At 36.2% G+C, this 16,291-nt stretch overlaps 4 protein-coding genes across 4 annotated transcripts; 1 reads left to right on the top strand and 3 right to left on the bottom strand.

The window, feature by feature from the left end:
- Positions 1–126: 126 nt before the first annotated feature.
- Positions 127–1,961, top strand: LOC104735125 (vesicle-associated membrane protein 713). The gene is made up of 4 exons (XM_010454851.3): positions 127–813; positions 986–1,176; positions 1,285–1,448; positions 1,590–1,961. Exons 1-4 carry the CDS (start codon positions 594–596, stop codon positions 1,678–1,680), a joined length of 666 nt encoding a protein of 221 aa, XP_010453153.1. The 5' UTR covers positions 127–593; the 3' UTR covers positions 1,681–1,961.
- Positions 1,962–2,180: 219 nt separating this feature from the next.
- On the bottom strand, positions 2,181–4,880 carry LOC104735124 (putative glycosyltransferase At5g11130). The gene is made up of 4 exons (XM_010454850.2): positions 4,369–4,880; positions 3,997–4,199; positions 3,009–3,363; positions 2,181–2,916 (listed from the first exon to the last, which is right to left on the bottom strand). Exons 1-4 carry the CDS (start codon positions 4,624–4,626, stop codon positions 2,251–2,253), a joined length of 1,482 nt encoding a protein of 493 aa, XP_010453152.1. The 5' UTR covers positions 4,627–4,880; the 3' UTR covers positions 2,181–2,250.
- Positions 4,881–5,660: 780 nt separating this feature from the next.
- On the bottom strand, positions 5,661–10,598 carry LOC147929193 (putative sucrose-phosphate synthase 2). The gene is made up of 13 exons (XM_087481486.1): positions 10,119–10,598; positions 9,924–10,013; positions 9,509–9,753; positions 9,359–9,422; positions 8,573–9,265; positions 8,359–8,463; positions 8,110–8,241; positions 7,832–8,008; positions 7,570–7,623; positions 7,428–7,490; positions 6,424–7,329; positions 6,204–6,331; positions 5,661–6,102 (listed from the first exon to the last, which is right to left on the bottom strand). The coding sequence occupies exons 1-13, from the start codon at positions 10,299–10,301 to the stop codon at positions 5,823–5,825; spliced, it is 3,120 nt and encodes a 1,039-aa protein (XP_087337612.1). The 5' UTR covers positions 10,302–10,598; the 3' UTR covers positions 5,661–5,822.
- Positions 10,599–12,012: 1,414 nt separating this feature from the next.
- Positions 12,013–14,970, bottom strand: LOC104735123 (synaptotagmin-4-like). The gene is made up of 11 exons (XM_087481485.1): positions 14,737–14,970; positions 14,550–14,652; positions 14,410–14,462; positions 14,193–14,313; positions 13,967–14,094; positions 13,793–13,894; positions 13,627–13,701; positions 13,457–13,536; positions 13,216–13,366; positions 12,887–13,117; positions 12,013–12,748 (listed from the first exon to the last, which is right to left on the bottom strand). The coding sequence occupies exons 1-11, from the start codon at positions 14,839–14,841 to the stop codon at positions 12,188–12,190; spliced, it is 1,710 nt and encodes a 569-aa protein (XP_087337611.1). The 5' UTR covers positions 14,842–14,970; the 3' UTR covers positions 12,013–12,187.
- Between the last annotated feature and the right edge of the window lie 1,321 nt (positions 14,971–16,291).

Below are 16,291 nucleotides of genomic sequence, written 5' to 3'. Positions count from 1 at the left end.
TACGACAAACTATTTAATACTGCCACATTGGTCCATCCGGAGTATATTATTATTTTGAGTTTCAAATATTCCTTACCAAAGTTTTTAACAGAAACAAATATATATATATATATATTTTTATATCAAAAGATTTTAAAACTGGAATCCTATTTATCTAATGAAAGCAAAATATGAGTCATCAATGTTTTTAACTTTAAAGTTTGAAATAAATATAGAAAAGTATATCTTCTTAATAAACAGAAAGAAATACTTCCAAAGCTAAACAACAATGGCGGTTTGTGTGCTGTCAAAAGATAATGGGCTTTGTTAGATAGTAATACAAGCCCAATAAGTTAGATATTTTTTTTGGCTTTCGCCTTTGATATTATTTCAAAATTCAACTTTTCACCGTGAAGCGGGGGGCTTCCTCCGATGTATGGTGATGCTTTGATTTGAACAATTCTCAGATTTTTTATACAGTCTAAACCAATCGATTTTGGGGGAGGTTTTTGGTTTGAGCTGATTTCGTTGTTGTCAAGATCTAAGGTTTTCTGAATCGACGATTTAAAGAGTGAGCTGGGGGAAAGAAAGAGGTGCCGCCGGAGTAGGTAGAGATGGCGATCTTATTTGCGTTGGTGGCTCGAGGAACGGTGGTGTTATCTGAGTTTAGCGCTACTTCTACTAACGCGAACTCAATCGCTAAGCAAATTTTGGATAAGTTGCCTGGTAACGATAGCGATAGCCACATGTCTTACTCTCAAGATCGGTACATCTTCCATGTCAAGCGTACCGATGGTCTTACCGTTCTCTGTATGGCCGATGAATCCGCCGGAAGTAATTTACTTTGCTTCTTCTTACTCTTTCACTAATTTCTTCAATTTTGCCCTCTTTCAGTTGAGGTCAATTTTAGGGATTTGGTAGCTAGAAACTATCTATGCTCGTTTTAGGTGATGTTAGGATTGTGTTCATAGTTTGTGATTTTGAGCATCTTTATTGTTTGCGGCAGGGAATATTCCGTTTGCTTTTCTGGATGATATTCATCAGAGGTTTGTGAGAACATACGGCCGTGCTATTCATTCAGCTCTAGCTTATTCCATGAATGATGAGTTCTCAAGAGTTATAAGTCAGCAGATGGAGTTTTATTCCAATGATCCAAATGCAGACAGGATGAGTAGGATTAAAGGTGAATTGAGTCAGGTAAATGTTTAACCAAAGAAAAAAAAAATCATCTCTTTTTGTGTTAAAGTGTACTTTTACATATGATGTCACTGACTATTACTTGTGTGGGTTGTTTTCATGATTCAGGTTAGAAACGTGATGATTGAGAATATTGATAAAGTCTTGGATAGAGGGGAGCGTTTGGAGTTGCTAGTTGATAAAACTGAATATATGCAAGGCAACACTTTTCGTTTCAGAAAGCAAGCTCGCCGTTACAGAACTGTTATGTGGTGGAGAAATGTTAAGCTTACGTAAGTTCCCCCTGAACCATTCCAAGAAACCTATTATATACCCTGCTCCAACTCCATTACATGGTTTCTTGTGGAATTGATCACTTCATATGTTCTGTTACATTCCTTATGAGTTTGTTGTGTGTTTTTTTTTATCTGCAGGATTGCTCTGATACTTGTACTCGCGTTGGTTGTGTACATCGCGATGGCCTTTGTTTGCCATGGGGCAACTCTTCCTTCATGTTTCAAGTAAGAAGACACTCTTACTTTCACCTTTCCCTTCTTGGGAATATATCAGTCTCTGTTTCGATCTTGAAATGTGAGATATGCGTTGTGTAAAATGTGTGTTTATGTGCTTTTTCAAGTATCAAGCTTCTACATATTGTTTCGAATTTGAGAATCGACTGTTATTTGTTAGTGTGATATATTTCACTGTTAATGATCATCCCTTGTCTGTTTGCAATTTATGCTGCAACATTAAGACTTCAGAGTCTCTCTGTTTAAAGATTATATAAAGAAGTCGTTTTTCAGTTTTTTGCTGGATTTGTTTAGGTTGTTCCAATTCCAACATAGTGAAGATAATGAGATAATCATACGGATCCAATGAATAATGAGATAATCATACAACTACAAGTAGGCCTGCTTTCTACTGTTACAAGTAGGCCTGATTGCAAATTGTACGTTTCATTCCCAAACAAAACTCGGAGGCGGAGGCTTGTTCTAACTGAAAATAAAGAACGAGACTTTGCTACATAGTTCAAGATCCTGTACTATACGTCTATACGTATGTGTATTAAAACAATATAACATTATATATCGTTCACTACGAAAGAGGGATTCGGACATTAAGCCTACGTAACCAAATAGAATGCATGATCATATGCAACATGTCGTATGGCTTTGATGGTCTGTTTACCACGAAGTGTTTCCGAACCTCAAGAACTTTCCTTTGAAACTCCAAGTACTCTTCTTCTGGTACGGCTTCTAGAATCTTCTTTATCTCCGGAATCTTCCATACTGGTATATGAATGGAGAATGACTTCCAATTCAACACGTCGCTGAACGGAAGGACGTAAGAATCAGCGATGATGACCGGAACACAACCCGAGTACAGAGACTCCACGATTCTTGGACTTGCCACTTCCCAACCGCTGGGGCAGAGACAAAATTTTGCTTTGTCCATCATTTTAGTGTAGTTCATGGTTTTGGGGAGATACTCGTAGACTTGGACGTCTTCGTCTTTTTCTTTCCATTGGTCGAAAAGTATTTTCCGGACTTCTCCATGAGAACCGCCTGCGAAAAATGCTAAGAGTTTGCGGTTTTGAGGCGGTTCTCCGGTGTGTACATACCCTAACTGGCTGTGTGCAATGTTGATTTCTGGCAATGAAACGTCTCTCCTGGGAGTGAATCCCTCTGAAGCATTGGCATTACAGAGAGCTCTTATAAAATGCCTGTATAGTTCTGGATCCGCAGCTGAGACATCCGGTGCCTTGAATAACAAGGAACAAAAAGAGAAAGTTAGATTAGGGTTTTTATGGTTGACTTTTTGAACAAGAACTGTTTAAAAACAAGGAGACTCACCCAATCGTGACAGGAGAGGAAGAAATGGTCAGCCCCTCGACTGCGATTCCAATAAGGGTAACGGTTCGATACGAGAGTGACGTAGTCTTTGACAATGTTTTGGAGGCGGTCACGTGCATAGCTAGTGTAAGGTCTATAGACAAAGCGTATGATATTGACGATTCCTACAGGGATGTAGAAGACCGTGGCTTCCTCCGGTGATGCAGCCTTGAAACGGCTGTTTCCGTTCTCGATCTCGTCCATGAATTGGCCTTCAACGGCGTAAATGTTGTTGAGAGGACCCTTGTGAAACAGAGGAGCTTCTCCTTCTCTATAAGTCCATATCTTGAATCTCTTCTCCATCTCTCGGTGGCTCCTGTTTAATTTTTTATGAGTAAAGAAAAACATTACATATGCATAAATATAAGTGTTTATCTATATCTAGAGATGGATTGTGTAATGTGCGACTTTCAAAACTTTTTCATTTAAAAGTGAGTGATGTGTTTTACAAAGGTCAAGTTGAGAGATGGAGAGAAAGTATGGAGAACACTTAAAAGCTAAAACTACGCTTTCCTCGAACTCTCAAAGTCTGATAATAAACGATAAAAATGGAAAAAAGGACCTTAGAATTGCAAACTAGCTGGTGTATAGGTTACTAGAAATAGAATTTACATAGAATATTGATGTTGACACATATTTCTACTAATGGTGATTTCATGAAAAAAAAACACAAGAAAAGTACAGATCCTAAAGAGTACCGACTAGTTAGCTACAAAAGTCAAATTTCCTTAACTTTTCTTCTAACTTTGATACCCCCTTAATTTTATTAAACAAAAGTCTAACAAACACTCAAATTTTAAAAGGAAATTACCTAGTGATAAAACTAAGCAATGTTGTTATAGATTATAGAATATACTAATTTGTATGATGAAAAAACAAAAAAGATATATAGAGAGAGAAAGACTAAGCAAAAATAGGAAAAAAGGTAGGAGAAAGAAAAGGTCCTAACTGATGAAAGGTAAGAGCGTTGAGATAGACAGATCCATTCGATACGAATCCCATATCGGAGTTATTCCTCCGATCACGATCACGATCACGGTGGAGATTCTCTTCTTCGGCTTTCCTTATGGCGGCCCTCGCCATTGCCAAACCTTCTTCTATTCTCTCCACCGCTTTATCAACTTCTTCTACGACCACAACTTCTGACGTCGACTGTTTTCAACATTAATTATTAATTCAATTATATTAAAAAAATATGATAAACCTCGTAGCTAATAATTACACAAAACTAGAAGACACAACACAAACACACTTATATATATTATATATGAAGAAATAAATATAGATGTAACAAAAGAAATAGAGAAATAAATTAGTGTACATTATTGTTGGTGGAAGTGAGATTGTTGGAAGTGATATTGAGACAAGAAGAAGAGGAAGAACGAAAAGGAATTCTCAAGGAAGAGAAATCAGCTGCTTGTTGTTGTGGAGGAGACGCGAGACGACATGAAAGATCATCATCATGGACCACGGATGATGATGAGAAAATTTGGTCATGGTGGTTGATAGAGTAGAAGAAGAGGATGATGACGAGTGCTGGATAGAGCAGAAACGGCGTCGTACAAGTCAGATCCGCCATTCAATTAGTATGATTAGGAGGATCTTTATTTCTTCTTCTTCTTCTTCTTCTTTTTCAAGGTGTAATTTGATAAGGGTTTGGTTCTGATTTTACAGATCACAAAAAAAGAAAGAAAGAACTCGTCAAGAAGGAAAAAAAATATATGATTTTGATGAAAATTTTAGGGTTGTTTGATTGAATGATTTCTCTCTAGATTTTTGAGGAGGTTTATTACTCTTTTCCTTAGGTATTTTTTTTTGGTTTTCTTTTCATCATATATGCTTACCTTACTCATCTATTTATATGTGTGTTATTCTTTGGCCGACTAATCCGGTTTCAGATTTTTTTGGATTAAGTTAACAAAATAAAATATATTTTTTTTTTTATGTTTCGGTCAACGTAATATAATTAATTTATACATGACTCTCGTGCGGTTTGTTTTTTTAGGTTGGATTTGGTTTGGTTTCCTAATTATTTTCTTTTCCCTTTTTATTTTTCATTCTAGATTGGCTTAAATTTTTGTTACGATTATCCAAATATAATATAATCGAGAAAAGGAAAAGATGGATTTACGTTTAGCTCTCAATTATCTTATGTTCTTAATTAATAAATGTTAAAGATAATTGGGCACCCCACATTTAAACTCGAGATTCTATTAGAAGATTTTTACGTTTTTATACGTAAAGATAAGAAGGATATACGATTTTAATCTTCAGAGCTCATATATAGGAATTTTTTGAAATTTACGAAGTGCATAGGATGATTACAAAGTACTTTGTTAGGAAGAGACAAGCCACAACCGAAAAGGTAACTACTTTAACGACTTACATCATCATCAGTCATCAAATGCCTTTTAGTTTTTTTTTTTTGCAGACAATGTTCTCTTGTTTTGTAATTGTATGTAGTTCTTTTCGTTTTATACACTTAGGTGGAGTAACTTTAGAGATTTTGGTAGGTTAATAATACTGTTTACTGCGTAAGATTTCGATTATACAAAGGTTATTTCAATCTTCCCCACCCCCCCACCCACCCCTCGCAAAAAAAAAAAAACCAAAGGTAAGAAAGGTTATTTCACCACAAAAAGTCAAGTACGCAAATTTGTACTTGGCTACAATCTTAGTGTGGTATATTGTACTTTGTTGTCCGTTATGATTATCAATTCGCCATCATCCCATCCCATAATGGTTCAACAATTACTAAGTGAAAAAAAAACAGCCTCAGGGCTTGGGGAGACTGATCCCAAGCTTCACTAGAGCGGCCTTAATGGCGTCACGACCACATTCTTCAGCTTCAGTGACATTGGGAATGTCCAGTGGAGTCACATCCTCCATTGGGTAGCTTCGGTTGCCGTGTAGTTCACGCAAGTCACTGGCTAGGCCTTTTAGTATCACTGTTTTGTGAATTCCTCCAAGCAAGCCTTCATAATCTGTGTCACCTGAACCTCCCACGAACACCACCATGTTTGATAAGTCAATGCCCCATCGCACTAACAAATACCTGAAAACAGAGGAAGATATGTGAATTCAAATCCCACTTCAAGGTTTCAAATCCCACTTAATGATGTGTCGATAAAATGGTTGTTTATGATCAAAACTTACCGAAGGGCCTGCGATCGTGAAGCAAGAACAGGGATTACATTGAGCCGAGCTCCGTTTTGGCAGTAAACTACATTGCAGCGTAATGCTTGAATTCTCATCAATTTCCTCAGCTCTTTCATTGGAGGAATCTGCAGAGATTGAATGATCGAAGTTAAGATAAAAAGACCGAAAATAAATGTTTCAGGACGAGCAAAAGACTATAGGCTGAGGGTGTATCTACCGAAGCAGGATCTTTCACTTTGAAGGATAAGCAATAGTTGGTAGAAGAAGACTCATCTTCAGCTAAAATCTCTCCTTGTTTCGCCTTTTTCTTCTCTTGAACAGAACTAATCCAGCGGATCAAAGTCTTCCTCAAACTCTCTCCACCCCAGCGGAACTCTATATGGGAATGGTAATCTGCATCGAGTGTATAAGGAAGAGCGTTTTTATCCTCAGAAGCAGAGGACGTGAAGTAGAGTCCACTTCCACTGTTGCAGATAACAGCATCAAAGTCTTGTGGTTTCAACCCTCCAGAAAGCAATGTTGTGTGAGTCTCAGATATAGTCATTGAGGTTGAGAGTATGAATCCTATTGAGCCGCCTTTTCCTGCAGCATCAATAACTGTTTTCACCACTGCGAGAAGATCTGAGGTTGTGCCACAGTCCACAGAAATGACAAAGATATGTTTCCTCCTTTTCAAGGTCGGCATCTTGGAATCGACTTTCTCTGCTGATCTGCTCTTTTGTGCCAAGGTTGAAACAGCTTTCTCCACCTCAGCTTTTCGTTCAGCAGCGCTGTCTTCAGCATCCAAGTTAGTATCGACACCACTATTACTTCCACCCTTTTCGCCATCTAAGGAAAGTTTTAGATTCAAGGAGATGTCATGTATATCTCTAAGAGAGTCGCTGGGTGAATCAGGGTCTGAGTTCTCAAACTCAACTCTCTGCCATTTAGGATGTCTTTGCTTGCACGAAGCTATCCGAGCTAAATACGTTTTGCAATGCTCTGGCCACGAAAATAGGTGGATGTTTTTAAGGCCGTTTTGTCTGCATCTTCCCCATAGCTGTTTGTCTGAAACTAGTTTCAGCAGAGCATCAGATATAGCTTGCTGATTATGAGGGTCAACTAGAAGACCATTGTCAAGAACCTGCGAGGTAGTAGCAAATATCAGCTATAGCTTGCTCTGCGTTGATGCATAGTGCTGTATAGTGCAAATTTTCTTTTGAAATATGGAAAGCGACAAACCCGATGAATATCAACAGGTCCTCCATTTATTGTTGCAACAGTGGGCAGCCCATGAGCTCCCGCCTGTTAGATACAGTGCCCGTTAATTAATAAGATACCCTGTAATGAGTAGAGCACTGAAGAGATAAAAATGATAAAATACCTCGATTAGAGTCAGTCCAAATGGTTCGATGAACGCTGGATTTATAAATACTCCCTGAAAAAAGGGTTTGAGATAAGATAGATAAACAATGCAAGGAACTAAACTGATTCACAGAGACGGCAAAACACAGGTTAATAATATCTTGTGTATGGGAACAATTATTGATCACTGAATTCATTGCAGATAATTTAGGAAAGTCAATTCACAATTTCCTGTAACCATTTGAAAAGGATGAGAAAAGTAAACATGTTTGACAAATTACCTTTGTTTTGGCTGCCAAACGGTAAATTTCAGGCACATCTGATTGTTGGTGATGCTTAGGCATTGCCACTTGACCATATAAGTCGTACTTGTCGATTAGCTTCAGAATAGAGAGCAGCACAGAGGCATTCGTGGTGGACAACTCATCAATATCATTTCTATTTCCCATTATCAATGTCTGCAATCAAAGGTAGTGAAAGAAGGAATGAAAATTGTGAAACACACTACCAGAAAATTAGTTGGAGACCATGATTCTAAAAAACTAATTACAAGACTTACCAGATTAGCAAGTTCCCGTAATGGACGGCATTCTCCAAAGGCTTTGACTAAAGTAACCAAGTTCTTTTTAGGGTCTGGCCGAGCAAGAGCAAGTATCATAGGTTTACGGGGGTTAGAAAAGAAGCGCATTATCTGCCCAAGTGAAGAATTTTTGCAGTAAATATAAAGATACCAGTAAAACATATATAGAAAAATGCAAAACCTTTAATTAAAGGAAAAGAAAAGGCTATGATTTGAAGATATGCTAACCTCAGACCAAATTGGTGGATCAGCAGATTGTGGATTTTCATCATCTCCATCTGCATCCACATCATGTGGTACAATGTGATGAAACTCCATTCCTGGAGGAATAACCTAGAATCAAGACAAAGGCTACCCATGAGCCATGACAAAAACAAAACTTTTCGGGTTTAACTCCGGAAGAAGAACATAGAGGATCAGAGAGGACAGAGATGATACTTACAACCATGCGAGGCATGAATCTGCCTAGACAGCTCACGCCCCTTTTCATCCTTGCTCTGAGTTTACGCTCCAAAACCGGATCAAAACCATCATACAGGCGCCATTGCTCTTCTATCTCTTGCCTTGTACTAGTTATGATTATCTCAGAAGCATCAAGACATAGTTCCTCTGCCTCTATCCGTCTCATAATCTTGTAGTTAGAATTTATTTCTTCTTTTGGCCGCCCTTGCTTCAGGAGTTGCTCAAGCTTATCACGACCAAGAGAATGGCCAGTAAAAACCATTGGTACATTAAGAGCTCCAGATAGAAGAGCAGCAGAATCACCAGCATCTGCATAGTGTCCGTGAATAGAAACAGGCCACACTTGTTGTCCCCCACCAATTTGCTCACCAAGAACTTTGGAAATCTGCATAACATGGCTAAGCGCCCTATCAACAAATTCAGGGATATGAGGCCAGAGGAGCTCTTTTGGTACGTATTTATCTTTCGGACCAAAAGGTATACGGATAATGTAAGCACCACTACTCTCTCCATGCTCCTGCTCTGTATCTGTGTCTAAAGGATTTAACATCTCAGACGGTTCAGAGTAGCTGGAATCCACATCTGGTGCGGATACCTGTCTGGTCAACAAATCGACACGATAGACTCCTGGCATTGAGCCCAAAGCCCTTGCAAGTTCCACAACATACTTCACCTGAGTGCAGAAATCGTTTTTATACAGTGTGAATCAAGAAATTCTAAAACTCAAAAAAAACAAACAAAATGCTTGTAAGTAGAAGATAATAACCTGGCCACCAGTATCAGAATCACGACCAAGCTCCATGTTTTCACCACGTATCAAACCATGAAGACTGCAAGATAATTTCTACTACTACTTAGTTACCACCACCATGTGAAAACAAACAAACTTATCAAGTAGTGATGATGAATAAAATACCTAATTAAGACGATGTAAAGCTTTTTGTCATTGTGTTGAGCAAACCAATTCTCAAAAACGTCGACAGAACTAATCCGAGACATTCTTCCTTTGGTGTTGCTATCACTAGGAGTAGGGATCTCACCAGGCAAATCAGCCTTCTCTCCTTCAGAGAAATCTTCAGACATATCAGCAGTTACTTCCCTCCTTGCCTTTTCACGCTCTAGCTGACGCTTAGCTGCACGCTTAGCATTCTTCCCTTCAACCTAATCAAAACAACATTTCACAATCACAACCACAAACGACTAATTAACTCACTCAGAGCAGATCTTAACTCAAACCAACTAGCTAGAAGCGAACGATCAAGTGAACATTACAATACAAAGAAGCTTCCTAATTCAAAATCGATCGGATCCTAAAAAACGAAATCACGAACCTGTTTCTTCTGACGAGCCAAATTCCAGATCCTCCAACATAGATTCTCCAACCTCGTGTTACGCTCTTGCGGACTCCTCGTAGCAGCAGCCTAAGGAGAGAAATCAAATCACGATTTTCAAATCAAAATCAGAAACATTAACAAAAAAAAAAAACGCAGAAGCGATCGGGTGTATATATATATTGAGATAGATACCTGAACCCAGGAACGATGAAGATCAGTCTCATCGAAGCCTGTGATAACCTCTTCGACGAAATAACGAGTGGGACTGAAATGTCCACGCTCTCTTAACAGAAGCGACGATTTGGAATTGCCGATCCCTGGTTCCGCTGCCAGGATCGCCTCTAGGTAACTATTCACCCAGTCGTTTCCCACCATTTTTCTTTTTTCTTTTTTCTTCGCTCTCTCAACAACGATCCCGAGTACACATTAAAAAAAAAAAAAAAAAAAAATCAGATCTCTCGTGAATCAAAGAATACAGAATCTGGAGAAGGAACGACGGATCAGAGGATGGTACACAACAACAAGAAGAAGAAAGAAGAAGGAGAGGGAAAAAGGTTGTTTTGGCCAATTTGGGAAAACGTCGCTTCGTTATTAAAAGCAGTACTACTGTACTATTTATTGTAATTAGATCATTAATAATTAATCCTGAATATCTGATTAAATTATTGATGGAATTTTGATTAATTGCCAAAGACGTAAATTTAATTGACTTCTTTATTAGGAAAAATAAAATAAATAAAATAAAAAGGAGTGATGTGCCAAAAGATTGGTAACGAGTCACGAAAAAAGAGTAGGAAACTGGAAGATTCCATAACGATTTGTTTATTGAATATTCGGAAAAAGTCTTGTTACACTTGGCTCAATCTAGAAACAGCATGAAGCATATACTATATAATAGAATCTTTTCTTTGGTTTCCTTTGACAAGTATTAGAATCTTCTATTTATATATTATACGATCGGATATTACATTGAGCTGTATAGTCTACACTTTTATTATTTTTAACTTTTAATTATTATTCCCACCAAAAAAAAAAAAAACTTTTAATTATTATTTTTTTTGCTCCACGACCATGCCACGTTATGATCGCTCATGTAACACCCCCTTAAATCATATACGGTAAAACCTCTATAAATTAATACTCGGTAAATTAATAACCTTTATAAATTAATAAATTTCTCCGATCTTAAGTTGAAACTAGTATAATTTTGGACACTATTCAATAAAATAATAAATTAATAATTTTTTTAAAAAACTCATGTAAAAATATGGTCCCATCAATATCATAAATTAATAATCAAATAAACTAGTTTATATATAGATATATATATCTAAGAATATCTAGTGAAATATGAATCTATTGTTGTTTGTTTGTTCTTGAATTTACATTCTTGTTGGAGAATATATCTAATCTTTCTGATTGCATCAAAAACTTCTGGTGTTGTCTTCTCAAATCGCATACAAAAATTGTAGAGAGTTCTTGACGCGATAATTGTTTCCTTACGTGTAACTGGTTCTAAAGGTATCGTTATATCTTCTTCAACTTCATCATCACCTTGAAAAATAGTAGCATCAATTTTTTTTAAACTCTGAATTTCTGATAAAAAATCATCTTCATAAATTAATAATAATTAATTTATCGATAAATTAAAACCTTTATAAATTAATAAAAATTTCATAGTCCCGACCTTATTAATTTATAGAGTTTCTATCGTACTTTTGAAACTTATGATTAAGTCATTTATATTGTGTATAAGATATTTTTACGATAGATTATAGATAGAGTCAAGACCCCCCAAAAAAGCAGGAGAAAAATATTCAAATTTGTTACCTTAGCTTGAATTTTCTTGCTATCAAAATTAACACTCGTTCGCAAACATATTTACAAAAATACTTTTGGCTTTATTCACTTTTTTTTGCTTTTCTGATTTTGTTATAATGTAAAAACAGTGTGACCAAAATATATCTGTTTGATAAGTAATTTTTCATTTTCCCATTTAAAGAAATTTTAATGAAAGTATCCCCAAAACCAAACCAATACGTCTATTTAGTCCAAATGTATTTATATAATTTTTTTAGACTATATATGAATAGAAAAAAATATTTGTATTGATTTCTTCTATGGCAAGGAAGGAATGCTAACAAAAAAACATCGATGACGAGCAGCATATACAAAACAAAAGAGAAAGGAAGGAAAAAACTTAAGTATGTAAAGGAACGTGTCACTTAAATTGAGAGAGAAGAACGAGGAATGATCAAGACTCAAGAAGCGTCTCTGAGCTTAAGCCTTGGAGTCCATTTGAGATGGACACACAGCTTTCCTGATTTAGCTCCGTCTAACTCAAACCACTCTTGATACTCTCCTTCCAACATCACTCGTGTTAATGTCATTATCACTCTCCCTATCTTATCTTTCCCAAATTTGTCATGGTCCCATACTTCAAGCATCAACAGATCATGCAATGCATCTTCCACTACAAAATCAAATGTCTGGTTCCATACCGGATTCAAGCTGTCCGGTACAACCCTTGTCTTGGATTTTGCTTCAGATTTCTTCAATGTTATAACCACAAATGGATCTGCTTTTCCCATTAAATCTACAGCTGGTAAGTCCTCAGCAGCCACCACTGTCACAGACAACACTCCTCTCACTATCACATCGTTTTTCTTCGAGCTTAGTGCTTTTCTCACATCCGTAGCATCCGAATCTTCGCTTTCCGGCTTAAGTACCTTCTCTAATATGGTCAATGAGTAGTCATGGTTAAAGGGGTTCTTCAATCCGCCTTCTTTTCCTAAGGGAGAATATAGGAGCTCCAACTGCACCTATATCACCACAAATATGTACATATCATCAATATAGTATTAACAAAGATGTATATGCAAACCTAGCTATTACTATGTTTTTACATTATCTTTTGAATTTAGAAACTATTTGTAACGGATAGGAGGGTATATACTAACCTGACCACGGTTTTTTTTATCCCTTTGGATCACTAAATCCTTGACTAATTTCAACCAAAGGTCTTTAACTTTCCCGGGCACGAGTTCATTTAACGGTACTTGAGCAGCCCCTATGAGCTGAGAAGATCCAACTCCTTCGTCGTCAAAGACTCTAACTGTCAAATGTTGAGTTGATACATCTTCCACAACGAACTCAAAATGTTCATTCCAAATCGGATTCAACGAGTTACTCTAATTGACATTAAAAGATAGTTATATATACGCACAATCCAAATTAGCAAAGATATAATAATATTATGGGGATTTGGTAAGAGGAATAAATTTCTTACAATAGTTTTGGTCTTTTGGGTTTTGTCACGCAACGGGCGAATGAATAAAACAGCGTAAGGATCGGATTTTCCAATCATGTCTTTGTTAGCTAAGTCCTTAGCTTGCACAATCTTCACATCCAATTTTCCAACAGGTCTCAGCTCCAGATCACTTGTCAAAACATATTTCAGATTTATATATAATTATGGTCTTATCACAATAACTATAAATCGAAATGGTGTAGTACAAAGAAGCAAAAACCTGTAATCTCCTGGCAATATAGGTATAATTTTCATAATGGGCCATGTTATACTGTCTTCAATCGCGTCCAGAATAGTTTCCTTTCAAAGGCGTTAATGGATTTGTCAACTAATAATATGTTACATTTATACTGTAAGAATATAATATCAACATTTTCTATTTTGGCATACTTCTATTGCATCTGATATCCCTGGAATTGATGTTAATTCACCACCAATAACTTTAAGTGTAAAATCTAGCCCTTTCTGCTCACCAAAAAAACAAGAAGATTACTACAACATGAGACTTGCAAAGATTATGACAAGTTATGAAGATCATCATCACTATATATATTACCTTCTCACGCAGTGAATAAGAAAGTGCACCAAAGCAAGGGAATTCATCAACAAGAGGTTTGAATATCAACCTGAAAACACCTGTGAATCCTATATTTTTCACCTACACAAACAACACGGAAAGCTCAAGAACAGAGAAATGTATACTAAAATTTATAATAATAATGACATTAACCTCAATTGGTAAAGCTACGCCAAGTAAGGTTTTGATATCCAACACGATTTTTGGATTACCGTCCCATTGCATTTCAAGTTCCATTGTGATCCCATTATGTCCACTTTCACTTTCTAAGATAGAGACTCCTGAAAATGAATTGAGCATTGCTACGGTCTTATCTCTGCTTTGGAGCTGTTTGAGCCTCATTAGATTATTTTATTATATGAAGCAACAAAAACCAAACCTGTGAACTGAGGAGCCACAGTCCCAAGAGTGAATTTAGAGAACTTAAGAGATGCTAACATAGCTGGTGTATACTGTTCAAGAACTGGTTCCACACTGCTTTTAATCAGCTCAGAAGCTGCCTACAAGATTAACCAACAAAACCAAACTAAGTTAGTGAATATATCATCAGCACATTAGAAAAGATAAAAAACCAATGCATTCTAATTAAAAGTTACCTCATTTACATAAGGCCAGATCTTTTCAAGTTCAAGATTAAGCCAATTTAACTGTAATTTAATCAAGAACAAGTATCAATATATCAACAAGAGAAAAAGACAATGGGAAGTAAAAAAAAAGATTTAGAAATAACTCAACTTTTGTCTCTGAGAAAACACAACCCAAGAAGGATAAAATTCTCCAGGGAGAAGTTTTCTCGAATCTTGAACTGTCATTCTTGCAAATGCAGCAATGGTCTTGGCCTACAAAACATTGTTCCTCAAAACCATTACATCACAGATGAAAACATTAAACACACGATTTTGGTAAAAATGATCATTTTTTACCAAATCAGCTCGACGAGTGGATCTGAGTTTAGAATAGCGTGCAAATGCTACGACCAAACCGAAAGAAACTGCGATTCCTATGAACAAACCAAAGAGGAAACCCATGTTTTGTTCCCACTTCTCTCCAAGACTCGAACACGGGAGGACGAGAGACACGATGAGTTTAGATGATGATGAGATCCATTCATCGGAACAGAGAGTGCTCTGCTTCGAGATTAATTAGTAAATGAACCAGATGATAAAGCTTAAAGAGGAGATTGCTTCGTGTTTAGTAATTCTCTAATCATCTATTTTTATTGATTTTTTGGGCTTTTCAAGATTCCTCTATCACTTTTTTTTTTTTTTTCTTTTGCTTTTGATTTTTGATCCTGTTTTGATCTCATTGTCTCGATCTTGTTCTTCATTCTTCTTCTGCATGCTTCTGGAACCTTTTTCTTTTATTTAGACCAACCTTAGTTTTATTTCGCTCCAAGTCTCGTTTTCTATTTTTTTTGGTTTGTCATGATAACCGTAATAAGAAAATCAAACCAAACCAAATCAAAATAATTCGGTTTGGTTTCATTATTTTTCTGTTATATATACTAGGCCGAAAATTGTACTAGCTTACAGAATGGGCCGGCCCAGTTCACAAACTATGAATTAGTGTGTAATTTTTTTTTTTGCAGATGTAAGTAAAATTGTGTGATTTATGAACTGTAAATCTAATTACTAAAAATGTGTACTTGGAAACGTAAAAGATCGAGAGTCGTTGTCAAGGCCTTGGAGGATCATTTGACAATTTCATGGACGTAGGCAATATGTTGTTGTCATAACTCTTTTAATTTTGTGACTTTTTCGTTTTTACATCACTTTTTTCGCATTCAATTACACACTAAGTTCAACTTCTATTTTCCCGGCGCAGAATCTCACACTAACTTCCAATTGACAATGAACGTTGTTATTTCTATTTTGATTTCTTCAAATTGTACATAAAAAGATGAAACATTTGTGTTGTGGCCCCATGTATGTATAGAGTAGAGGTCCATTTATAGTTTTAAAATATCACAAGTTACTCTTTTCGTATTGCATATCTAAAATCTAAGATATAAATGTTATCATAAGCAACTTTTTTAAAAAATAGTTAAAACTAGAAAATATAGATTTTTTTTTTTTTGTGTGGTTAGATTATCTTATGACGGATTCTGATAACACAAACCGAAACGACAGGAGATGTTAGAGCGCATTGAGTTTCAAATATTCATCAGTCAATGCTATATAACCTATATATACGTTGGTTTTACTAATTAAAATACGTGTTGAAATTTGTTTGGTTAGCATTAGGTAACGTATCGTTAGTTATGATATTGATAGTAAGTAACCCGTTCAACAAGTAGCTTTTGCAACTTAATGATCAGTTATATTATGAAATAGGCGGAAATTGATATGATATATCACGTGTTGCCATTTATATGTTTGCAGAAAAAGGTTATTTCGTCGTCAATACTCAAAAGGAAAAGGCAATAATGTTGTAACCAAATTTATAGGCGTTAACTAGACATAAACCTAATTAAATTGC

Source organism: Camelina sativa, chromosome 13 (assembly GCF_030686135.1).
Source record: "Camelina sativa cultivar CO46 ecotype springtype chromosome 13, ASM3068613v1".
Classification (NCBI taxonomy): Eukaryota; Viridiplantae; Streptophyta; class Magnoliopsida; order Brassicales; family Brassicaceae; genus Camelina; species Camelina sativa.
The sequence above is the reverse complement of the archived record's forward strand: the minus strand, read 5'-3'. Positions and strand labels throughout refer to the sequence as shown.